Below are 26,141 nucleotides of genomic sequence, written 5' to 3'. Positions count from 1 at the left end.
AAGGATCTGCCAAATTTGGTGTATGCTCCACTTTATGTTGTCATCTTCGGAGCGTTGTTGTTGTTGTTAAATAATAAGTTATTATTTTTAAATTTTATTATACATTTTTACAGTAGATTAAAGTAAAGGGCGGCAAAGAAACAAAATAAGACACAGGATAACATAACAATAACAGAATGACATTAAAATGTTAATAATAATAATCCTGACTTCAAAAAAGTAGAGATAGTAGTAGTAGTAATACTAATACTAATAATTAATAATAATAATAATAATAATAATAATAAATTATTTATACCCCGCCCATCTGGCTGGGTTTCCCCAGCCACTCTGGGCGGCTTCCAACAGAAGAATCAAATAATCGATTAAAGATTAAAAGCCTCTCTAAACAGGGCTGCCTTCAGATGTCTTCTAAAAATCTGGTAGCTGTTTTTCTCTTGACATCTTATGGGTTCCACCGGGCGGGCGCCACCACCGAGAAGGCCCTCTGCCTGGTTCCCTGCAACTTGGCTTCTCGCAACGAGGGAACCGCCAGAAGGCCCTCGGCACTGGACCTCAGTGTCCGGGCTGAATGGTGGGGGTGGAGATGCTCCTTCAGGTATACTGGACCGAGGCCATTTAGGGCTTGAAAGGTCAGCACCAACACTTTGAATTGTGCTCGGAAACGTACTGGGAACCAATGTAGATCTTTCAAGACCGGTGTTATGTGGTCTTGGCAGCCACTCCCAGTCACCAGTCTAGCTGCTGCATTCTGGATTAGTTGCAGTTTCCGGGTCACCTTCAAAGGTAGCCCCACGTAGAGCGCATTGCAGTAGTCCAAGCAGGAGATAACCAGAGCATGCACCGCTCTGGCGAGACAGTCTGCGGGCAGGTAGGGTCTCAGCCTGCGTACCAGATGGAGGTGCCCTGGACACAGAACTGACCTGAGCCTCCATGGACAACTGTGAGTCCAAAATGACTCCCAGGCTGCACACCTGGTCCTTCAGGGGCACAGTTACCCCATTCAGGACCAGGGAGTCCTCCACTCCTGCCCGCCTCCTGCCCCTCACAAACAGTACTTCTGTCTTGTCAGGATTCAACCTCAATCTGTTAGCCGCCACCCATCATTCTGTGATGATCATTCTGTGACAACTTAGCAAGTTGCAAAACAATAAAGTGGAGCAAACAACGTCCGATCCCGTTTAAAGGTTAAACATTCTTCTGGGTTTGAGAGCTTGAAATCCATCTGTACTGATGTGCCTAGGTGCAACTGTTTCTCGGCAGGGAAAGGGTGGTTTGAGCGTGAAGCAGTGAGGACGTGAGGACTGCACAGTCCCATTTGTTGACTTTGCGTCCCCTGCCTCCTCCCTGGGGTGTTTAGCAATCCTGGAGGTGCAGAGTGAAGGAGCCTCGGTCACCTGGCTCTGGTTTCCATGTGGCTTTTCTTTCCCCTCCTCCCTGTTGACATCCAGTCCCTGCAATCGGACACCCCAGCCCGGCCCGGGGCAGCGATAGGCTGGGAATGGCAGTTGTAGCAACAGGTGGCCCTGCCCCGTGTCCAATCCGGTTGTACCGTTTGGGGCGGGCCGGGACTCCTCTGTGCTTTGAGCCTGCCTGCCTGCCCATAACCTTGGGTGTAACCCAATAACTCAGCCTTGGGAGATGAAAGCAGGGAAAGTTTCGCTGAGCTGGGTTTGCAAAATCACCTTACGGATGCTTTCTTGGGAAAACGGCAGGGAACTCTGAGCACCCACTTGGAAGGAGCTGCTTCCCACTCTTAACCTTCTCCCCAGGTGTGGAGGATGTGGCAGGATGTGGCCCGGTGGCTGGACAGCTTTCCTGTGAATGGCCACCATGATGCAGATGACTCTCTGGTATGGATATTGTCCCCTTCTGCTTTTCCCGTTTCCGGGGTGGAAAGAGGCGCCCGTCTGGTCTCGCTACGGCATGGAAACCCACCTTGAAGTCTCAGGGTTATAGAATCCAGATATACTTCCACCTACTGGCTTGTGTTCAGACTGGGTCTGAGGCACCCCCGATTTGAAAAGCTCGGGTTTTGAGGAGAAGCAGATCTTCCCTGCCTCACTAGGAACGGAGCTATGTGGGCAGAGTGGGGAAGCAGAATAAACAGCACCTGGAAGGCAGGAAGCGTCATTAGCAAAGTTGAAATTGTTCTGAAAAGTACCGAAACCCAAGAGGATCGGAGGAGAGGCAAGATAGGAAGGCATTTGTGTGGGGGGTGGGGGAGATAGGAAGGCATTTGTGTGGGGGGTGGGGGTACATTTTGCTTGTGAATGGGGGTTTGATCTAGCCTGCTGCTTTTGATACCTTTATTTGTCCCTCCGTTCCCCGTGCATCCAAATATTTAAATGTTTTCTCCGGATTTTTATTGTGTGTGTGCTGTGTGGGTGGGGTCTGTGCCCAGGTTTGATTTTTGTGAAGCAAGAGGGATGAATGTTGCTCTGTGTCAGCTGTTCTGAACTGGGAGGCAAAACTGGTTCGTCTGTAGCAACCGTTTGGTGAGACTGAGTGAGTGAGTGTGTGGCATTTTGGCTTTGATTTCCCATGGCATCCACCCTGTTTCTGTTGACTGTGCACAAGGCCTTTGCCAGCAGATGGGGTGATGGTGGAAGATGCTCATCGGAGAAACCTCCTTTGCGCTTCAAGAAAAGTGCTTGTAATCTCAGATCTGACTTGTTCCATAGCCTTGGGCAAGTAATTTTAATATATTTCTATGTTTACTCCTCTCTTGTGTGGACATGACAAAATGAATGCTTGTTTGCTTGTTCAAACGAAAGCTGATGAAAATACACTTTGGATCCTTTTTTCTTTTTCGTTTTCACAAACAAAACAGAATCCAGTCTTTCTACTTCATGGTAACTGTCAGGGAGTTGTTGCAGCTACTCCTGAGTAAAGACGCTCCAGTCCGTTGTGTCTTTAAAGGTTTTCTTGTGCATACTATTTACAGTGCAGAGATAGCAGAAAACATGACCTCCTAGTCACTCTCAGAATCTGGCAATGGCGCCCGTCTGCTTCGGGGCCAGCATAATAACCTGGGCACCCCGAAACGCCGACCCTTAGCCCTGCGTTTGGGTGCCGGAAAGAGCGGTGCCTTCTTTCCTTTGCCGGGTGGAGCCGTGCCTGGGCTCTGACGCCTCCCTGAGCAGTCCCTCCTCCCTCCCGCTTCCCCCTGACCCGCTGCTAGTGCTGTCGCTGGGCGAAGTGCTGGTCAGGATGATGGGGGGAGGCTCCCTGTAGGGAGTCCCCCTGACAGTAACAATTCTAGTTAATAATGAAAAGGTGCAATTTCTGAAGCAAAGCTCCGTTTCTTCAAATCATGTCTCACGATTTGACACAATATTCACTATGGGTGAGGAAATCATTGGGGGAGGGCCAGAATTACTTGCAGAAATGAGCAGCTGTTAATTTTTATACTGTTTGCCAGTGGAGCTGACTCCCTCGGGAAGTTGTGGACTCTCGTTCCTTGGAGGTTTTTAAGCAGCGGGTTGGATGGCCATCTGTCAGGGATGCTTTAGCTGAGATTCCCCTATTGCAGGGGGTTGGACTAGATGAGCCTTGGAGTCCCTTTCAATTCTAAGATTCTATGATTCGGTACTACAGTAAGTGTTTCTCAAAATCTGTACTGAAATATTTTAGCAGCATCCCTAATGAATATGTAATTTAAATCTGGTGTCTCCTGTTTCTCTGTTCTTGGTGTGCTGCTTACAAAAGAAATTGTTAGATGCTGTGTGCTATCTGATTGAATCAGGAGGCTAATTCACTGTTTATGTATATGTATATACACTCAGCATTGTGGGATTTTTTTTAAAAAAAACAACCCAAAGAACCAGATAAATATATATTATGTTTTGGCTTCAGGAAAATACAGTGTGGTTAAAATCAAAATGCTTCACACACACAAAAATTTCACAGTAGCATCAATTAATGGTAAGCTTAAGATTGTGCAATTATTTATTATTGCATTCATATCCCACTTTTCCCCCAGTGAGCTTTAAGTTGGCATATGTGGTTCTCACAACAACCAGGTTAGGCTGCGAAACAGTGACTGGCTGAAGGTCACCCAGTGAGCTTCATGGCTGAGTGGGTATTTGAACCCTGATCTCCCAGGTCCTAGTCAGACACACTAACCACTGCACCATGTTTGCTGGGGATAATTGCTCCTCTTCAAAGAACAGAAATCCCTGGAGTGCTGAACTGTAATAGTTATTGGGGCTAGGCAAATTAGATCTAGCTCAAATTTTCTCTCTTGGAGTGCCTTAACCAGGGGCATAGTAAAAAGTCTTAGGTGCCTCTCTTTTTTTAAAAAAACTTGCTGAATCAGCTTAAAGGTCTGTCTGGTCCTGCCTTCCTTGATCTGCAGGTGTTTTGGCCTCCCATCAGCCCCAGCCAGCATGCTCAATAGTCAGGGACTAGGGAATTCTACTCCAAAACTTCTGGAGGGCAGCAGGTTGGGGAAATGTATCGTTTTCATTTTTGCACAACCAGAAACTAGCCAGACACCACCTCTGCTCGTTACAAGTAAGCGTAGAACTTGATTCTTCTAATTGCCACAAGTGTCATCTTTCTACCCTCCAGTTTTCCAGATACTCATTTCAACCATTTAATCCATATTAATTACAATTGTGTATGCATGGTATACAGAAACTCAGCCCATTATCTCCATCGTCTACAGACTATAAAATCAGAATTCAGTGATAACGCCTGCTTTTTTTTTTAAAAAAAAAGATTTTTATTAAAGTACGAGAATTTTTACATACATTATATTCTCTCCTTCCAATTTTTAATTTCCCATACCATTTTTCCTTTCCTTTCCCACCCCCTCCCCCACCCATAATCCATTGGAAGGGTTCAAACAGTTGTCCTCAGCCACGGGCACAATGTCTTTAATTTCCACTGAATGTCTTCTGATCCAGTAGTTGGATAACACCTGCTAGAATAAAAAAAAGTCTTCATTTTTTTGTTCAGGTATTGTTAGATCTCAGACATACAGATTTCTTGTAGATGTCTACGTTTGCCTTCAATCTCATGCCATTTCATAAATGTCTCTGTGTGTTTACCCCTCCCTCTTTCCAGCCGGATCTTCTCAACTTCAAGAAGGGATGGATGTCCATATTGGATGAGCCAGGAGAGGTAAGGCTAAAGAAATAAGTGGTAGTCCTCTTCTCCCTCCTCCCCAACAAGCAGCAAGGATGCATAGCTGCCAAGTCTCCCGTATTCCCCAGGAAACCCCCATTTTTCCAGCCATTTCCTGCTGGCAGCCCGGATTTAACCCCCCCCCCAATAAATCCCCTGGATTCTTACCAACCCAGGGAGGCTCCTTCTGAGCATGCCTGTAGTCTCTGGCCATGCACAGAAGCGATTTCTGGCGCTGCAGCCATTTTGGAACTGGGCAGAGCATGCGTAGAAGCGACTTCCGGTGCTGCTCTGCCCAGTTCCAAAATGGCCACAGCGCAACTTCCGGTTCCGCGCAGCTGCCGATCCCGGATTTTTCAATCTGGAAGTTGGCACCTATGGCAAGGATGACTGCTGCTTTTGATTTCCCTTCATGGTTAAATGTGCTGTTTCTCGGAAGCTTTTCTTCTGCCTGGTGCGTGAAAATCTCTCCGGATTTTAAAAACAAGCCAACAAATGTACAGAAAGCGAACCTCTCTGGCGCAACCTTGCAGAATTCCTTTTTGGAATGGAATGGATGCCCAGCTGAGAACCTGGGCAGCCCAAGACTAGGCATTCTTACTGCTACTTTTACCTAGCATGCTTTGTGTATTCCATAACACATTTCCTCTCAATCTCCGCCCTACATCTCATTGAATAAATGCTGGGAGGGAGGTGTCTCCTGAGCAGATGGAGTGGTCAGAGTCGAGGTTGACACCACCACCTTTCTTTATTGAGTGCAAGTTTGAAAGGTCAATGAACGCTGTGCAGTGCACTTCCGCTGACGTTTTAATTTAGCTCTCCCCTCTTGTCTTGCCCTCCCCCTTTTCCTTCCCTTTTTAATGGTTCTGTCTGCAGTGGACGAAGCATTGGTTTGTGTTGACAGACTCGAGCCTGAGATATTACAGGGACTCCAATGCTGAGGAGGTAAGAAAAGCTTCCTGGCCTGCATGACCTCTCCTGCATGGGGGAACTTGCACAGTGATGGAGAGAAATTTACGGGTTAATTTGCTTCGTTAAAAGCACAGCATGCCATTATGACCTCTTGTTTCCAATTTTCAGGTTGTGAGTGCCGTTCCTTGTGCAGCCCACACAGCACCACACAAGCACAGGTCCTGGCTGCACCATGTGTTAGTTTAATAATAATAATAATAATAATAATAATAATAATAATAATAATAATAATTTTATTATTTATACCCCACCCATCTGGCTGGGTTTCCCCAGCCACTCTGGGCAGCTTACAAACATCAATCCTTAAAAACTTCCCTAAACAGAGCTGCCTCCAGATGTCTTCTAAAAGTCAGATACAGTCGTACCTTAGAGCCTGAACACCTTGCAAGTCAAAACATTTTGGCTCCCGAACGCCACAAACCTGGAAGTAAGTGTTCTGCTTTGCGAACGTTCTTTGGAACCCGAATGTCCGACGCGGCTTCCGATTGGCTGCAGGAGCTTCCTGCAGCCAATCGGAAGCCGCACCTTGGTTTCCGAACGTTTTGGAAGTTGAACGGACCTCCGGAAAGGATTCTGTTCGACTTCAGAGGTGCAATTGTAGTTGTTTATCTCCTTGGCATCTGATGGGAGGACGCCCTAAATTTGTTTCACTAGATTTAGATACCACTTTATTGTAATAAAGCCTCCCAAGCAGTTTATAAAACTACAAGTAAGAAACAGTTAAAAGCAGAGATTTAAAACATTCAAAACATAATCAGAATCACCAATCAGCTAAAAACCAGATTGAAACACATGTAATTATTTTACATTGTCTGGTTAGGTTTTCTTAAACAAAAATGATTTTGCAGCAGCCAGAAAGAGTACAGTGAAGGTGGTGCCTGATATTAATAGATTGGTTTAATGATGAATCCCCCTTTCTTGGAAACTTGGAGAATTGTAGCCCTCTAAGGGGGAAACGGGGTCTCCTAACGATTCTCAGCACCCTTAACTATCTTCAGTTCTCAGGATGGTTTGCAGGAAGACATGGCTGCTTAAAGTGAGGTGGTCCTGCTTTAAACGTATGGTGCAGATGTACGCAGGGGAGGCATTGGCAGGCTTGGGGGAAATCAATTTTGCAAAAGTGCAAGAATCTTTGAGGGGGTGGAACCCAAAGGAGGACTCAGGGAGGACTGAGCATGCTCAGTGCTCACCCTAATGCTGACTGTTGGTCTAAAAATAGAAAACTGGAGGGATGGGAGTGGGAATGTCTGGAATCCTGAGCATACCATACTGCAACATTTTGTTACAGTTTCTGCTTGTTGGACATTATTATTTGGCGGGGGAACAAGCAAAAGTGTGCATGGGACAAAGCTTGTAAGGACAGAGTGGAAGCTATGGGAATCCTGTATCCTATTTTCTATTAACTGAGGAGGATTAGTAAACTAGAATTTTAATAATGTCAGGTCTGGGGGGTTTAGGGAAAAATATTGGAGGAAAGTAGATAGGATGTGATAGACAAGTGCAGAGTGTATGTGTGTACACACATGCATGCTTTTTGTTGTTGTTGGTGGTGGTGGTGATTAAGTGAGGCTGTTAAGTGAGGTTCCTTTTTTTAAGCTGATGGTCTGGTGGTCATTTCAGGCTGATGAACTGGATGGAGAGATTGACCTTCGCTCTTGCACCGACGTGACAGAATATGCAGTGCAGCGGAACTATGGCTTCCAGATACATGTGAGTGCTTGGAAGGAGCAAAAAGGCCACCTGGCCTATGGTTCCCACCACAAATGCATTTTTTAGATTATTAGATACTGCTGCAATAACCATGTTGTTTGAAGTGCGGAGATGGGGTGGATATTTCTGCCTGCAGTTCACTCCAGTCCTTAATTATATAATGTGCAAGTTCTTCATTCTAACACCAGGGCACATACGTTGGGTGGATGAGTGGCAAGGGGCTTCTTCTATTCTTATTGGCCTAATTCTTGATTTGATAACGTTGCTGCTCAAGCTAAGGAAGAGGTACCACAGCCCATGGACACACTTCCAGGTGGCAAGCACCCCTGGGGATGCTTGGAGTGGCCTGTCTGCTGCCAGCTTCAGTGATCTCTCTTTTCTAATGGATGGATTCAATCCCATGGAACAGGAGCATCTGCAGCCAGAAAGGAGAAGGGGAGCGGAGTCAGGGACCAACGTCTTATTAAGTGTCTGCAAAAACGTGCCTGTAATTTACATGGAGAAAGTGAGACCCAGTAAATAAAGAGTTTGGTTTGGACCAAGGAGTCTTGGACTCAAGACTCACTTAATTCAAAAGGCTCTCCTATTTAGATTTTGGGAATACAGTGGTGCCTCGACTTACGAATTTAATCCACTCCGAAGGTTGAAAAATTTGTAAGTCGAAAAACGCCACTGGACACGCGATTTCCTATAGGAATGCATTGGAAACGGAAAAATTCGTAAGTCGAAGCAACCCTATCTAAAAATTCGTAAGTTGAAAAATCCCTATCTAAAACCGCCGTGGTTTCCTTTCGGTTGTCGAGACATTCGTAAGCCTGAGGCCATTACCCCCATTCGTAAGTCGAAAAATTCAGTTGTCGAGTCGTTCGTAAGTCAAGGTACCACTGTATAAGAAAACAATTGTGGGCACCATTAAATACCCATTTCACGGAAGAAAAACTGGTCATGCTCAGGACCTCCAAACAGGCAAAATTCATGAATCACCAATGGCACCAGGCCAAAAAATTAGGCAACCCTCCTGAATCCAAAACAACTCAATTAATAATGATGATGATGATGATGATGTGGTGGTGGGGAGTTCAGGGGGGCTTGGCAGTTGCTATTGGGATGAGCATATATGAGGCCCTGTTTAGCCAGCCCCACATTTTTAGGCTCTGTGGAAATAGATATGTTTGCCAGATATGCTCATTGTCACTGAACCCTTGCATCGCATCTTCAGATCTCTTTACTGTATTGGAAGGAGAGTACTGAATATGTCTGTTTTTCCCTTTCAGACTAAAGATGGTGTCTTTACATTGTCTGCAATGACATCGGGAATCCGGCGGAATTGGATAGAAGCTCTGAGGAAAAGTATACGCCCTGCCAGTGTGCCAGATGTCACAAAGTAGGCACCTTCAGATACTTCCCCCCCCCCTTGTCTCTGACAGCACAGCAGTTTTGATCCATTTTCCTGATTGATTAATTGGCCTGATTTGTATGAAACAGTAAGCCAAAGTTAAACAAACTGTGGCTTACTGGGGATGATTGAGGGGGTTGGTGCACAGTGCTCAAATGGGTCCTCTCCTCCTGCCACACTGGGAGGAAACGGATCAGAGCGCTGACTTGGCATTAGGCAAGAAACATATGCTCACCATTTTTTCTCTCTCCAAAACAAAACAAAACATGAGAACAAGCCAAGAACACTTGTTTCAGTAAATCTAGTTTTGTTCCTTTGGCCATTGCAGTTGCTCAGTGTGTTATCCTATGTCCCAGATAAGCTATTTGCTATTACTCCTATAATACACAGATTCTTGCTGCAGCAAATCATTAGCCACTGCTTAGGGGCAGGTGGGCAGTAATGAGCTCTTAGCCAGACAAGCAAAGAAACACGCACAAGTTCTCTTTTGGTAGTTCTGACAGTAGGTTAATACTCATATCCTTTGGGTGGGGAGTTCTGGAGGCCACGTTCAGAACAAACGTGGTAGAACTGTGATGCTAAAGAGTCTGGCAGAGTTTTTACAGAGTTAGGAAGCTGCATCTATCTAGTTTGAGATTAGGGAGTCTCCAGCCCATGGGCCAGACCCTTCCCATTTGGCCCTGCTGGCCATTGGAGCCATGGCACACACACTTGCCCTATACCTGAGGTCATCCGGGGTGAGGTGGGTAAAAACCTGGCTCGGCTGAAAAGGGGGTTTGTAGGCACCACCCATCAGCTTGTTGTCAGCTGGTGGTCACAGCGCGTCTTTCAGCGTGCATTACAAAGCGTGCATTACAAAGCAAGACCCTGGCAGCCAAAAAAACAACACTCATCTGATGTCACTCTGCCCACCTAGAATCATAAAAATTGTACAGTTGGAGGGGACCAAGCTGTAACAGGTGGCATCTAGCCCAACACCCTGCAATGCAGGAGTCTTTTGCCCAATGTGGGGCTCGAACCCACAACTCTGAGATTAAGAGTCTCATGCTCTACTGACTGAGCTCTCCAAGCAGGTATGAACCGGCCCACTGATCTTGCTCAGTGTTGTCTACAGTAACCATCAGTCGCTCTCCAGGGTACCAGGCAGGGGTCTTTTATAGTCCTGATTGGAGATGCAAGAGATTAAAGCAGGGACTTTCTACATGCCAAGCCTGTGCAATCTGTCGGGCCTCTGTAAGAACAGGATTAGGGTTGGGCTGTGTTGACACAACAAGCTGCATTGACCCCGGCTCTCGAGGCGCCAGCTTGAAACTGCTGCTGTTCTCACCGAGGGAGCTAAGGCAGTTTCACTTCAGCACCTCATGGGACCGGGGACGATGCAACTTGTAATGGCGCTGGGGGCAGAGGGATTCCCTCCGTCCCCAGCACTTGGCATGGAGGGAACTTGCGCTGCTCAGCTGGGGGGCACGAAGGCTCCCACCCCCACCCCACCCCAGCTGAGCATTAAACTGCTCTTGCCCCACCTCTGGCTCACACAAGCCAGAGGCTTCTTTAAATTGCTCTGCTGAGAAGCGCATAGCTGTCTGTGCTTCCACAGAGCAGTTTAAAGTAGCCGAGAGAGGAACAAGCTATAATGGCTGCTGATATACTGCCAGGTGAAGCCTCTGTCATGGTCTGTCCCTCATGGGCTCGATGGGTCTTTGGCCTGATCCTGCAGCCACCAAAAAAACCACAACCTTTTCTGTTGCCGCATGACGTAACAGGGCTGACTGCGCTTGAGCTGTTCCCAGGTCTGGGCATGACCACATAACAGGATTGGGGAGAACTTTGTATGGCCCACTTTCACGATGCTTGCCTGCGCCATTCCCACCTCTCCTCCTGATTCTAGGCTCTCTGACAGCAATAAGGAGAATTCCTTCCGCAGCTACGGATCCCCCAAGAGCTCCGTCAGGACAGAGGAGCAGCGGCCAAGCACAGGATCTGAGGTGGGAACCAGGAGCGGCAGCAGCAGGAGAGCCGATGGGACGCGCCACGCTTTTGACTACGTGGAGCTGTCCCCCTTGCAGCAGGGGCCCGCAGGCCACGGATCTTCTCAATGGACAAGAGGGAGCACGAGAGCCACGGAGGGCGTGGCCAAGCGCGAGGAGCTGGAGAGGGAGCTGGCTCTCCGCTCCGAGGAAAGGCGGAAGTGGTTTGAGTCTTCAGCCAGTGGGGTCCTGCAGACAGATGGCCTGGCAGGGGACGTCTGCCCTAAAGCAGGAGGCCACGAGGCTCCAGGGCCCCCCCTCTCCGAAGCCCAGAGGACTCGGCTGAGCGAAGAGATAGAGAAGAAGTGGCAGGAGCTGGAGCGCTTGCCCCTGAAGGAATCCAAGCGGGTGCCCCTGATGGCATTGCTGAACCAGGGCAAAGGAGCCCACGAGGGTGCAAGCGAGGCGCTGGAGAAAGAGGTACGGTTAGTCATGGCATGGCCTTAATCGTTTTCCGGAAGAGAGTGCTGTTTTCTTTTTTTCACAAGCTTGTTTCATATTTTGTGTCAGTGTTAGAAACTCAGGAATGTAAGCTAATCGCCCCGTGGCACCTTTTTTGCAATGAGATTTTATTTATTTTAATTGTTTTTATTTGATTTTATAAATATATAACAATACCAAATACATATCTGTATAAAGAGATTTCTCTGACTCTCAAGACTCGCCAATCCCCTCCATGGGTCCTATTGTCAACATTTTCAACTGCCTATTATTTCATAATCTATATTTTGTATCTATCCGTATTATCCATAGTGCTTGTTATGTTACAAGTGAGATTAAAATCCTGCTAATGTTTTCATCTGCTTACAGTGGTCTCGTAAAATGAGATTTTTAAAATTACTATTATTAATCATTCCATTCCTATATCGCTTTATATTTTAAAGGGGGTAATCTCACATTAAAACATCAAATAAAACAATTCAGAATAAAACAAATTCAAGCTTCCAGGAAAATATTTCAGATCCTTCTCTAAATGACATGTGGCTTTCCCCCATGTTAATTTTCCTACTTAATTTATAGAGCTGCTCCATAGCAGAAGTACTCTAGGAGCCAGGCTGGTGTAGTGTTTTAAGAGTGCCAAAACTAGGACCTGGGAGATCAGGGTTCAATTCCCCACTCAGTTATGAAGCTCACTAGGTGACCTTGGGCAACTTACAACCTCTTAACCACAGGGTGGTTGTAGGCATTAACTGAGGAATGGGGTGAACCATGTATTCCTTGGAGGAAAAGGTGGGATTTAAATGCAGTAAATTAGCTCTTCTGTTTGCCTGCTTAAGAAAGCTGGAGAGGCTAGCCAGATGTCAGTTGCCAACCCGGCATCCAGATATCTCCACAGAGTCGCAATTGGACCCTCGCCAGTCGCAAAAAGCGCTTGGCTAATTTCTAACCCTTCTCTGGGTGCCTCGGCCTCTCTCTGTTCTGAGTGCTTATTGCCTTGTTGCAAAGAGAAGTGGTGGCTGATGCCCCTTGAGACTGGTAGGGTGGCAGGCAGGGAGACCAGCAGTAGGGGGAGCCAAAGCCAACAGCGGGCAGAGCCCACTGATTGCAGCTTTATCCTCCCTCTTCCTCCTCCCTGCTAGGTCCTGCAAGGAGCACTGCGGAGACTTAAGGAGGAGGGGAAATCTGCCAGTCAGTGCCCACTAGGGCGATGACTTTTTTACAACCTCATTTCCCTGTATCATAATTTGATGAGCTTTCATTAAAGATTAGATAAAATCTTACTTTCAAAGAGATTTGATTAAAAAAACCTCACGCACCAAATTAATTTTAAAATTTTTATTTATCAGTTTTTTTACCATTTTTGAAGTCACTGTAAGCAGATATAAAATTGAACCCAAGCTTTTAGAGTCACATATATACAACATTATATAGGGTCATCAAACACACAAGGAAGCTTTTTTTAGCTGCAATAACAGTATAGACGCCACTAGAGGACGATGTTTTGCTACCTCTCCTGTAGGTTCTTTTCCCAGCATGCCCAGCAGGATCTGCTGGCTGAGTTTTGATGTCACAAAAAGCGGCTTTTACCTTGCGCAGGTGTGACATTTGTATACCCTATGTTGCTAAGAACACTCCCCATTGTGGAATGTGGTGTTGTGTCCAAATTTGATACGAAATATATATAGAATTGTTAATACAATTTTATGAAATGGTAAAACGGCATACAAAAAAAAAATTAATAACGGTTTGTGCGTAACCTTTTAAAATATTTCAATGGAATATACCTCATTTTAGTCATTAATAGGCAAAAGTTAATCCATTTGTGCTACAGGAAATAATTTTTGAGGGGAAAAATTGAAAAAGTCATCACCCTAGTGGCCACCCCTTAGACTGGCAAGATGGCAGGCAGGTGGGGGCCGGGTAAGGGCAGACAGAGGTTAGTGCAGCATGTGGATTTGAAAAAAATCCTTCAATATGGTTAGACCTCATTTTTTTCCTACACAGGTCCAGGTTCTGAGGTCACAGCTAGAGTCCCTGCGTGCCCACAGTGAAGCAAAATCTCACAGAGATGGGCATGCGCCTCGAGGCTACATCTCCCAGGTAACAACATAGCCTAGTGTGGTGATCTGAATCCGCCAGCTTTTCATTTTCTCTCTCTCCTCCCCACCAAGCCCATGCCATAAGGGCAGGGAAGCAAGGACTGGGGGGTGGGGGTGGAGAGTCCACCTCATTTGCTTGCACTTAATATAGCTTATTGCTGCCATAGCAACCACAATCAGACCCATCTGTAATCAATGCTAATTATTTATAACTGCTGTATGCAAAGACCTCCCTGCCTAATGCATGGCCAGGGCAGTCGGCTTTAGGAAAAATCAGAAGAGAGCCAGATCCTGGCCTGTCCTTATGCGTCACCTTTGTTGGTCTATTTATCTACCAAAAATAAGCAGGAGGAAAGAGCGGCAAGTTTAGCTAACACTGAAAGTTATTTATTGCACTCTTGGCCTCTGAAGCGAGTTGCCATATGATTGCAGCCATCTGCTCTGTTCTGCGTCATGCACATCAAACTCTAGAAACAAAAGTGTAAAATACGTATATTTGTGCACTACATTTTTAAAATTGTTGGTACATACGTTTAAAGCCGCGGAGAGAAATATTGAGAACTGGTTTGCAGTCTTCGTGTAATGAACTGTAAGCCTTATAAAGGCTCAGTTTTGCCCCGCTTTTGTGTTTCTAATACTGTACATTTCTTTCCATTTGCGATGTGGTTTTTATAAACGAATGGTCATACAACTCCATCTAGTGTACAGTGTCTGTGGTGGGGGATCTCTGCCATTCTTTTGCGATCATTTGCTTTTTGTAGGCCCCCACGTGGCAACCCGAGATACAACCATGAGGGGGGAAGGCACTTCTGAATGTTTCCATTTCACCGTGTGTGTGAGAGAGAGAGAGAGGGAGAGGGAGAGGGGAGAGAGAGGGGGAGAGGGAGAGGGGAGAGAGACATGCAACTAGCTCTGGCCAGGGTGGAGAACCTTATTACCAGGGGCATAGGAAGATAGGGGCACCTCTGGGAGGTGCGCCCCACCCCTGGAATGTGCGCCATGGCCCTCCGGGAGATGTGCCCCACCCCACCCCGGGAGGTGTGCCCCGCCCCCAGAATGGGCGCCAGCCCCGCCCCTGGTGCCGGAGCATGAAGCTCCGCCACTGCTTATTGCCCTCCAGATGTCGCTGAACTACAACTCGCATCATCCCTGATCCTTGGCCATGATTTGGAGCCTGACATCATCTGCAGGGCTGCAAGTTCCCCATCCCTGAACAATGGGGAGAGTTGTAGGATGACGTCATGATGACTACAGCTGCTGCTACTACTTATAGGAAAAAGTTGGGTACACATGGCCACTGAGCCAGCTGTCTTTTAAGCACCTGAAATGTCTCTTGAATCAGGCTCCATGGCTTGGTTTGCCAAGCTCAACCTTTGTTCACCCTAGATTTCCCCCACTTAAGTCTCGCAGGCAGCATTTCATTCTCTTCTCCTCTTCCCCCCCCCCCGCCACCCCCAACTCCCGATCTCTCTGGCAGGAGGCATGTGAGCGCAGTTTAGCAGAGATGGAGACTTCCCATCAACAGGTTATGACGGAACTGCAGCGGCATCACCAGCAGGAGATGGAGCGGTTGCGGCAAGAGAAGGAGCGGCTTCTGTCTGAGGAGGCAGCTGCTACAGCTGCAGGTAGGAGCCACTGTGTGTTTTTGTACACTTGCTTGATGGGTTGCTGCATGTGCCCCTTTGTCTAGCTAAGATATAGTCCAGGCATCCCCAAACTGCGGCCCTCCAGATGTTTTGGCCTACAACTCCCATGATCCCTAGCTAACAGGACCAGTGGTCAGGGAAGATGGGAATTGTAGTCCAAAATATCTGGCGGGCCGAAGTTTGGGGGTGCCTGATATAGTCATTAGAGCAGTCCTAACAATTCCTGGCAGCTTTAAGAGACTCCAGCTCCCAGGATTCTTTGGGAGAAACCATGACTGTTTCAAGTGGCCCTAGGATTGGGGAAATCCAGTTCTAAATCCCTCCTTGGATATGAAGCCCTAACCTATTGCACAGCATGATTGTGAAGGTAGAATGCAGGCTTGGGGGATGATTGTCTTTTCCATCTTAGAAAGGTGGGACACAATTTGATATCATCAGGACACATGCCATGACTGTCTATATACATATGTGTATGTGCATTTATGCATATTGTATAGACATCTTCAAGCATCTTCTCTGATACGTGGAATAGAATAATGGGGGGTTTGTGTACATATGAGGCTTACTTCTACTGAGACAGACCATGGGTCTATCTCACCCACTGTTGTCTACTTTGGCTGGCAGAATCTCTCCAGGTTCTTGCACAAAGGATCTTCCTTGTTGTGTGCTGCCTGCTCAGTCGCTGCTTTTGTTTAAACTGGCGAGATGGCAGAGATGGAATTTAAAGTGTGTGCTGTGTCCCCACTGAGCTCTGTCCCTTCCCCAAGAAGGCTTGGCTTCTCCCATTTAGCTAGGAAGCATTATTGCAGACACGCATCTCGCGTGTCTTCCCCGACTTCTGTTCCTTTTGCCCATTTTTTTTCAAATTTTCTTTCCCTCTAGCCATTGAAGCACTGAAGAAGGCACACAGGGAAGAGCTGAATAAAGAACTGGGCAGGACCCGCAGCTTCCAGAAGGGTGGTTCAGACACCGATACACTCCGGCGGCAGCATCAGTGAGCAACTGCAATGGTTCTTTGGCCTCCGTTCTGAACTTGGAATAGTGTCCCTGAGTTTAGAGAGGAGGGGAGGGTTCTGTGTTCCCAAGTGCAGCTTGCAATATCGTTGGGTCTGATGGAAAGGAGGGATGGGGGATTGTGGGATCCTGATAACTAATCACAGAATCATAGAATTGTAGAGTTGAAAGGGAGGGTCATCTAGTCCAACCCCCTGCAATGGTGGGATCTTTTGTCCAACATGCAGCTCTTCAGCATAAATGTGGGTGGAAATCCAGCCTGGGGTCACTTTACATTTCAGAATTTACATTGAAATAAGTCTCCAGCAATAATTGTCACCTCCATGGTAGTAAACACTGTCCCAAAGTTTCAGACACTTAACAATTTAGCATTTTGGTTATGTAAATGAAAAACACCTGAAGAAAAAAAAATAATGAAGGCTTTTGATGTTTACTATTGGGTGATTTTTTTGCCCCAGCCAATATTAATGTACTGGGTTGCAGTTTTTTGGGTTGGTTTTTTTGTTTGTTTTTGTTTTAAAGTCCCTTGTGGTTTTTCCAAGAAAAACCAATCCAGGAAAAACAGACTAGAACCCTTCATCTGGTTTTCTTTTGGGACATTTTCCCACCTTGAGGCACATTTGAATTTGGCTTGGGATAGAGAACTCCCACCTAAAACTGTTTGTCAGTGTCTTTTCTTTTAACTACCATATCCCCCACCAAGCAAAAAGTGATTTGGGGAAGTCGATAAGAGCCTTTCTCCTGAAGCAACACACATGGCTTGGTTTGGGACACTCTCTTATCCCAAGATACACTGGGAATCAGATTAGGTTAGGAAACTGCCCTGAATACTGCCTCTGTCCAGCTTTTAGTGTTTCTGAGCATGCAGCTATCTTAAGCCAAAGTGCTGTGGTATAATAGATGCTATCAGTACTGTAGTTTTCACTGGATGACAATGATCTTGTAACCAATGGTCATTTGTGCAGAGTTATGACCAATCCCATCTGTCATCTAGCACCTTTGTTCTCTGGTCAAGGGTCAGCTTGTACAGCCCACAAGGGGAACCCTCGGATACCAGTGATGGCAGAAGAGGCCATCAGAGACGGGGAGGTCGGCTGTGTTTGTGGAAGAGCCCTGGGATGGGGTGACAGCTCTTGGCAACAGCATTTTATTTTATTTTAACCTCTGCTGCAGGTCTGACGTTGAGTCCCTAAAGAGGGAGCTGCAGGTTCTTTCAGAGCAGTATTCCCAGAAGTGCCTGGAGATTGGGGGCCTTGTGCAGAAGGCAGAAGAGCAGGAGCATATGCTGCAGCGCTGCCAACAGGAGGGAAAGGAGTTGCTGCGGCAAAACCAGGCGAGTGGCTTTCTGCGTAGACCGGAGTGGGGAACCTTTGGCCCGCCCAATGTTGCTGAACTACAACTTCCATCAGACCTAGCAATTGCTGGGGATGATGGGAATTATTGCTCAGCACCATTGGAAAGGCCAAAGGTTCCCCACACCTGATCCAAGGGTGGGAATTGGGAAGAAGAAAGTTGGTGTGGAAGAGAATATCTTCTTCATCTTCATCATTATTTACTTTCACTGCAAGAAGCGAAGTTACAAGGAACCAGGCAGAGGGCCTTCTCGGTAGTGGCGCCCGCCCTGTGGAATGCCCTCCCATCAGATGTCAAGGAAATAAACAACTTTATGACTTTTAGAAGACACCTGAAGGCAGCCCTGTTCAGGGAAGTTTATTAATGTCTGATGTTTTATTGTATTTTTAATATTTTGCTGGAAGCTGCCCAGAGTGGTTGGGGAAACCCCACCAGATGGGTGGGGTATAAATAATAAATTATAATGATGATGATGATTTTCATTATTTTCATTAATTGAATTTATTAATTGCTCTATATGAAAGGGTATCAAAGCAACTGCACAATATAAAATATAAACAGATGAAATCAATTAATTAAAAGCCAAAAGAAAAAAAAATCCTAAAATGGGCTTCCAGCAACACAAGGAAGACCGCCACAACACAAAAAGACAAGTGCTGCAGTAGAAGCTAACATCATTCCCAAAGGCCTGGGTTGATAATGATGATGACAATATTAATAATTTTATTTTGCTTCCAGCAAAATATAAAGACACAATAAAACATCAATCATTAAAAAATTCCCTATACAAACATAACCAACTAACCAACCTCTTAGTCTGGCACCTAAAAACTGACAATGATAGTGATAGGCAAGTTTCCCTGGGGAGAGTGTTCCACAACAATTGGTGGGAAGACCACCGGAAAAAGTGCATTTTTTGTGGCCACTCTCTGCCCTTCCCTTAGATGAGACACACGGAAAGGGGCCTCTGATGAACACCCACAGGATCTGGGCTCATTCATGTGGGGAGGGGCAGTCCTTGAGGTTTGAGGGTCCTAAGGCTTTATAGGTCCAAACCAGCACTTTGGGTGGAGACCAGAAACGAATTGGTAACCACGATAGTCAGGCTTACCGCGATGACTGGGTAGCTTATGAAAGCAGGAGGGGGGGGCCTTTGTGTGTGGGGAGAGGAGGACCATTGCAATATTTGTTAATGTTTAAGATGCACAAAGCCTTTCAAAAGACAGCCCCAAAGCTCCTAGCTCTTACCTAAAATTCCTATTGAGCTGCTGCTGGTGGTTCATGCTACTGACTGGTGTTGGCAACAGCTGTGGTGATGATGATGATGATGATGAGGGCCAGTTCATAGGATTCTTGTGCAGGGGGGGGGGGTTTAAAGCTGGAGGCATTTAGGACTTGGCCATTTCCATTAAGAATCCCTGGAAAGGCAGGCTTTGTAAGATGCCAAGTATCTGCCTGTTTGTTTAAGAGCAGCAGATAAACGAAGCCTGACTCTTCCCCTCCTTGTCCCCAGGAGTTACAGAGGCGCCTGTCGGAGGAAATTGGGCAACTACGGGCATTCATTGCAGCCCAAGGCTCACGTGATGGTGCTTCACACAACAACGAGAGGAACTCTTGTGAGCTGGAGGTAAGGACTCGTTTCTTTTTATAACCTGGTTCAATGCCCATTGTGCGCCGAGTGCCTCAGATATGAAGTGCTGCTTATATCTGAGAGCTTGCCGCTTCCGAAGTGTCAGGAGAAGAGTAATCAGTTTGGAAAGGAGTGGCTATCAAAGGCTGGAAAGGGGAAACGTTTGTGCAGTTGCCTGTGAGAACTGTGCTTGGAATGGTAGTACAGCAGATAAAACACTGAGTACAGCAACTAAGGAGAGTGATTTTGATTTGGAGGACAGTGGATGTTGTCTGACTTTGGGTGAGCTACCCTTGGCTTCGGGCTTCCTGAGTAATCCTAGGGCAGCCCAGTCCGTGAAAAGATGGCAGTTGTGAGCACTGTAAGGACAGTGAAGCTTTTCATACTCGAGCAATGCCATGACGAAATAGCAAAGAGTTACATGTTTTATTTAAAAATTCCTTCAGTAGCACCTTAAAGACCAACTAAGTTTATATTTTGGTATGAGCTTTCGTGTGCATGCACACTTCTTCAGATGCACACGAAAGCTCATACCAAAATATAAACTTAGTTGGTCTTTAAGGTGCTACTGAAGGAATTTTTTTATTTTGCTTCGACTCAGACCAACACGGCTACCTACCTGTAACTAGAACTATGTTTTATTTATAAATACATTTATATACCACTATATCATTTTAAAAAATCAAAGCAGTTTGCAATAGGAATATCTATACAATCAAGCCACTTAGAAATTTAGAGTAAGAAACTGAATGTGAAATGCCTAGGAACCATGTGTAAAACACAATGAACTTCTCCAAAGGAAGGACAAGCCATAAGTCTGACTAATAAAAACAGAAACTCAGCTTTAATTTGATTTTTACCTTCAGTTTGCCCAAAGCACTTGAATCTAGAAATGATTATTTGTTAAGCAAACAGAAATCCCATGCAGGTGGTTAAATCTGGAGGAAACTCAAGGCCTCTTCACACACAACAGCCATGAGGGAAGACGGCTGCCAATTAACAGCTTGCAGCTGCTTAACCCCCACAGTGTGACAGCCATAGGTGTCTGACAACCTTGCACTGAGTTCAGTTTGGATTGGCTATTGGTGTGCCACAGTGAACACTGTTTCGCAGTGGTGTGCTGCTAGGTATGATCTATGCTGGTCAGAACATTGGAAGCAGAGGCATATAACTTGTCTTTCTGAGGGCTAACGTAGCTAGACTTTGACATGGGGCGACCTATTTCCCTCCCCAATAGCTGCCATAGGCTGTGAAGTAGTTATTTGAAGAAGCTTGGGATGAGGCCCAATTGTTGTTGCTCAAGATGGGTGACTTGCTGAGTGTGGCTGCACTCTTAGACGACCCCTTGGTCCATTCATGAAAATGTGTGTGTGTTCTGATATTCTGCTTTGTACCAGAAGCCATTTTGCTGATATGCTATATGGGACACTTGAGCAACCTAGCTATTGTTGCTTATTCTCCCAAGGGGATTAGGAAACCCATTTTACCTGCGCCCTCGGCAAGTTTTCAACCCATTTCCTTACCTCTCCCCTTCTGCTCTCCTCTGCAGGTGCTGCTGCGAGTGAAAGAGAACGAACTTCTGTACCTGAAGCAAGAAATCCGGTGTCTTAGGGACGAACTCCAAATGATGCAAAAGGTAGATTCCTGGGAGCAAGTCAGGTTTGCTTGCCAGCAGGGAAAAGGCAGAGCCCCTCCTTTGCTCAAGTCTTGCAGGCAGGGCCAGAGTTACTTGTACTCTGTATGCTGACTTCTGTGTGGCATCGTTTGGTACCCTGATGCTGATGTCACTGTGCGATTCCCATCTGCAACATCAATCTGCTCTGTAGAGCATCTGCTTTCATGCAGAAAGTTCCAGGTTCAATTCTTGGCATCTCCAGGTAGGGCTGGAAGAGTCCCATCTGAAATCTTGGAGATCCACTGCCAATCAGTACAGACTGTACTAAGCTAGATGGACCAATGGTCTGGCTTGGTATAAGGCAGCTTTTTAAGTTAGGTCAGAATAAGTCTCCCCTGCTTCCATCTTTTCTGGACCATCGAGGGCCAGAGGAAGCTGAAGGTATAGACTTTGGGGAAATGGGAAAGAACGGCAGATCTTCAGAAGAATAGCCCTGCTGGACCAGACAATGGCCCATCTTCTCACAGTGGCTAACATGCCAGTGGTAGGCAGGGCCAGAGACAAAAAGTAGGTAGAGCAATGGAGGAGATTCTCAACTTTGAACAGTAGGCTGTGTTCCTGCCATGTACATGTCAGAGGTTTATTATCACATTTCAAGGACACATTCCAGCCAGGCCAAAAGCATTTGAATGCAGAGCCAGGCCAAGAGCACTTGAGTGGAAGGTGTTTCCTGGGAAAAGTATTGAGGGCCCCATTTGGTCTGAGGTCCCCTGCCCCTGTTCCAAATCTTCTACTTCTGTTTATTAGCTAATGAGACTGTTGCAGAGGACAGCACAGACAGACGTACAGATGTTGTTGAACTCCATCTCCCATCATCCCTTGCTAGCTGGGGGCTGGAGTCTGAACAACATCTGGTGAGCCACAGGTTCCACATCCCTGGTGTGTAGACTGCAGGAGATCCTGGAGAAGAGGATTTGAACCGAGTCTCTCTCTGGGTTGGATACCAATCATCAGCGTGTGGATTCCTTTGCCCTGCAGGATAAGAGGTTTGCCTCGGGGAAATACCAGGATGTCTACATGGAGCTGAACCACATCAAACAGCGGTCAGAGCGAGAGATTGAGCAGCTGAAGGAGCATCTGCGCCTGGCCATGGCAGCCCTGCAAGAGAAAGAGATGCTGCACAACAGTATCGGCAAGTAGACGAGAGCCGCTATCAGGCCTGACAAGGGGACGTCGGGTGGAGCTATGAACGAGCAAGGGTGCAGAGGCAGAGACAGGATTTGAGAGGCCACCTTTGCTCCCAGCCTGGGGGATGGCACTTATATTGGGCATGGCGTCTCTGCCTTCTGCTTGCCACAATGATCAAAACTAGTCTTACCCTAAAACAATGTGAAGCTATTCCTTCAAGAAGAGTGTTCTAGGAGGGTGCTATTTTCTTGCCTTCATTCTCATGTGTGTGTGTGTGTAGCATGTGGCAGCGCACATGCTAGAGGTGAGTAGGTTAGGCCATATCCAAAAATGGATGGGGCTGTTCCTTTTTTCTCTCCCCGCCCTCTTTTCCATGTTGCCCAACAGGCTCCAGGGGAAGGGACAAATTGCACTTGCCACAGGTCTGAATTGCCAACTTTCATTGTATTTTTGAAGTTAGGCCTAGAGCAGCAGGCTGCCCTCCCTGCACAAGCTCAGAATTGGCCTGCAGAATTCTTCTGGTGACCCAGGTATCTAAAAACACCAACATTAAGACGTGAACACTTCCTTTGTTCTCAGCACAATGTTTTCTCCTCTCTAGTTTTTCCTTGGACTCCAACTCCTATCAGCCCCAGCCAACATGCATGGATGATGGGAGCTGTATTCCACCGTGCTATCTCTGCTCTACAGAGTCTACCGTACTGGCCCGAATATAAGCTGCACTTTCCCCCCAAATCTCGAAAAGTTAAAGTGCGGCTTATATTCACAACCTTAGGGTATCGCTGCTGAAGCAGCTGGACACGAGGGCCGTGGGGAGTACGGGAAAATGGCGTGCAGCCCACCCGCCACTCCCAAGCCCCCCCGCCCCGGCACTGGCTTGGGGAGGTAGTGCCGGGAGGCAGGCCACACCCGCAAATAAGCCTTTAATTTTAAAGGTGTGGCTTATTTGCGGGTGCGTCTTGTATTCAGGCAATACGGTAAATCTCCTGAAACAGCTTTATAGGCATGAATTCAGGCCTGTGCTTCCTTGAAATGGCTCTGGGTCTAAAACAAGTTTATAAACAAGAACTGTTAAACCTGTGGTATGATGACATACCTTGCAGATTTTGGTACGTTTCAGGTGTAAGTCAATTTACTTAACTTTGTCTGTTTGCTCCATAGGTTAGTCAGCTTTGTGTACCTTGTTTTGGAGGACAAAGCTGTATCCTAGCAACCAGCACCCCCCTCCAGGAAATGGACCAAGCCTCTATCAAACTATTCATCACGTGCACCTGCATAACTCGGCGTGTTTGGGGCTGGATCCTACTACTTGCACCTTCTTTGGGATTTTATACATGAAAATATATTTTATATGGGGGTGGGGTGTTATATTTTAAAATCCTGTATTATGTTTTTAACCAGCAGTTGACAAGAGAAGTGAGCCAGAGATTTTCCCCAGCCTTCTTTTAGTCCTAACAGAATCCTTGTTCCAGGTCCTTGAATATATCTGAAACCACAAATGACCTCTTGCTCCCAATTCTCTTCCAAGCAAAGAGACAGAATTTACACATGTTCCAAGTTTATGGCAAGTCTCCTTGGGTGGACGGTGTTGATCCACAGTGATCCATGTTTTGAGATGCACGGTGCCAGGAGGAGGAGGATGTTCCTCAGATGAAACTGGTTTTGTTCTGAGAATATGGGTTTGTTTGTTTTTTGTTTGGGACCAGCTGTTTGTTTTCATGTACTAAAAGCAAAGGCAGTGGTTCCCCCCCCCCCTTATGCTGATGAAACGTCTGTGCATCCTACTGCAAAGTCAGCACCGGCCACATTCCAGAAGCTAGTCTTCCACCTGTGTGTTCCTGTGGGGAGGGATGTCACTGCTAATGTCCGCCAGAGCCAAATGATGAAGGTGGCTGATTTTTTTTCTTTCTGCACAATTATAAACTAACTTAATAAAGATCCTCAAATACCAAAGATGGTGTTGCTTTTTGGGGTCGGCAAAAGAAGTTAACATGAATTCTTTACAGTAACTTAAGCCCTCCTGGCAAATAGAAGGGGAAGAAATGGAGGCAGTGAGAGATTTTACCTTCTTGGGCTCCTTGATCACTGCAGATGGTGACAGCAGTCACGAAATTAAAAGACGCCTGCTTCTTGGGAGAAAAGCAATGACAAACCTAGACAGCATCTTAAAAAGCAGAGACATCACCTTGCCGACAAAGGTCCGTATAGTTAAAGCTATGGTTTTCCCAGTAGTGATGTATGGAAGTGAGAGCTGGACCATAAAGAAGGCTGATCGCCGAAGAATTGATGCTTTTGAATTATGGTGCTGGAGGAGACTCTTGAGAGTCCCATGGACTGCTAGAAGATCAAACCTATCCATTCTTAAGGAAATCAGCCCTGAGTGCTCCCTGGAAGGACAGATCCTGAAGCTGAGGCTCCAATACTTTGGCCACCTCATGAGAAGAGAAGAATCCTTGGAAAAGACCCTGATGTTGGGAAAGATTGAGGGCACTAGGAGAAGGGGACGACAGAGGACAAGATGGTTGGACAGTGTTCTCGAAGCTACGAACATGAGTTTGACCAAACTGCGGGAGGCAGTGCAAGACAGGAGTGCCTGGCGTGCTATGGTCCATGGGGTCACGAAGAGTCGGACACGACTAAACGACTAAACAACAACAACAACAACAACAACAACAACAACAACAACAAAATATTCAACATCTGCATTCGCTTCGCTGGCATCGTCATAATTGGCACTTATCTGTAGCTTGGTTGACTGTTATGTACATATTGTAAAGCAAGAAACAATAGTTCTTGCAGATCCATCTCTGCATTCATAAACCTCACAAGCACCAGTCTTGAGATTTCCCCCACCCAAGGCTATCACCATAGACCCAGAAAGGACCACAGTACTCCTTATGGTGCTCATTTAATGTTATTTCTTACATTAGTTTCCTGGTTTTCTTCTATTGTGGAACCCAAGGTGACATAAATGTGGTTCTGAGTTCACTAAAACTATTCATCAATCTGGATGTTGAGCACAGTGAGTTGGTTTGCGAAGAAAAAGCTGGCTTGACATTAAAGTTACGTATAATGCATCCATTGGCCCAAAGTTAATCATTGGAAGTAGCATGGATATGAGAGTGGTCACAAAGAGCATCAGTACTTCAGAATTTACCCAGATCATCTTAGCTTCAATAATATGGTGACCTCATACCTCACCCATGGCCTTTGTTGCATTGTGACAAAAATCCTGAAGGAGAGGTGGGGGACCTCTGGTCTGTCAGAGGTTGCAGTTTGGCCCACATCAGTTTTTCTGAAACCATGCTCACCTGCCAATCACCCCAGTGGGCTGGTGACATTAACAGAGTAGATCAGGCACCCCCAAACTTCAGCCCTCCAGATTTTTTGGACTACAATTCCCATCATCCCTGATCACTGGTCCTGTTAGCTAGGGATCATGGGAGTTGTAGGCCAAAACATCTGGAGGGCTGCAGTTTGGGGATGCCTGGAGTAGATCCTTGCAGAAAGCGGGATTGAACCCCTCACTGCATCAGCTGATGGGTAGCAGGGTTCAATCCTGCTTGGTCATCATCTCCCACTTGCCAACATTGACAGGTGGATGGGGCCATCTACCTGCCAGTCACAAGTCAGATGATTGACAGGTGGAGCATCTGTAGGGGGTGAAATAAAGGTAGACAAAACTGGGGATGGGTATCTTCAGTACTTGGTCATGAGGTAACTTGCAATGGAAATGCCATTCTTGTCTAGCGTGGCAGAAAGCTAGTACCCTGCATTTATATGTTTTTAAAATAAGTCATTTACACCATTGCTTATCTCCACCTCTTGCCTTAGTAATAAGATTTGTGATGGGGCTGGGCATTAAAAACCTGAGTTTTAAAATAGAATCATCTTAAATATGAACCGCTATTAGGAAT

General features: G+C 46.3%; 1 protein-coding gene across 4 annotated transcripts in view; it reads left to right on the top strand.

The window, feature by feature from the left end:
• The window catches only part of TRIOBP (TRIO and F-actin binding protein), a 61,645-nt gene extending 37,227 nt beyond the window's left edge, over window positions 1–24,418 (top strand). For 2 of the 4 annotated variants that reach the window (XM_060279849.1, XM_060279852.1), the window contains 12 exons: window positions 5,074–5,130; window positions 6,010–6,078; window positions 7,726–7,815; window positions 9,090–9,199; window positions 11,100–11,658; window positions 13,684–13,779; window positions 15,256–15,403; window positions 16,307–16,418; window positions 17,612–17,771; window positions 19,305–19,418; window positions 20,971–21,057; window positions 22,075–23,379. In XM_060279849.1, the coding sequence (XP_060135832.1) occupies window positions 5,074–5,130; window positions 6,010–6,078; window positions 7,726–7,815; window positions 9,090–9,199; window positions 11,100–11,658; window positions 13,684–13,779; window positions 15,256–15,403; window positions 16,307–16,418; window positions 17,612–17,771; window positions 19,305–19,418; window positions 20,971–21,057; window positions 22,075–22,236 (1,764 nt within the window). In that variant the 3' untranslated portion in view covers window positions 22,237–23,379. The other 2 variants (XM_060279850.1, XM_060279851.1) reach the window with 2 other exon arrangements.
• The last annotated feature ends 1,723 nt before the right edge of the window (window positions 24,419–26,141 follow it).

The sequence above is a fragment of the Zootoca vivipara genome, chromosome 10 (assembly GCF_963506605.1).
Source record: "Zootoca vivipara chromosome 10, rZooViv1.1, whole genome shotgun sequence".
NCBI classification, from domain to species: Eukaryota; Metazoa; Chordata; class Lepidosauria; order Squamata; family Lacertidae; genus Zootoca; species Zootoca vivipara.
The sequence above is the reverse complement of the archived record's forward strand: the minus strand, read 5'-3'. Positions and strand labels throughout refer to the sequence as shown.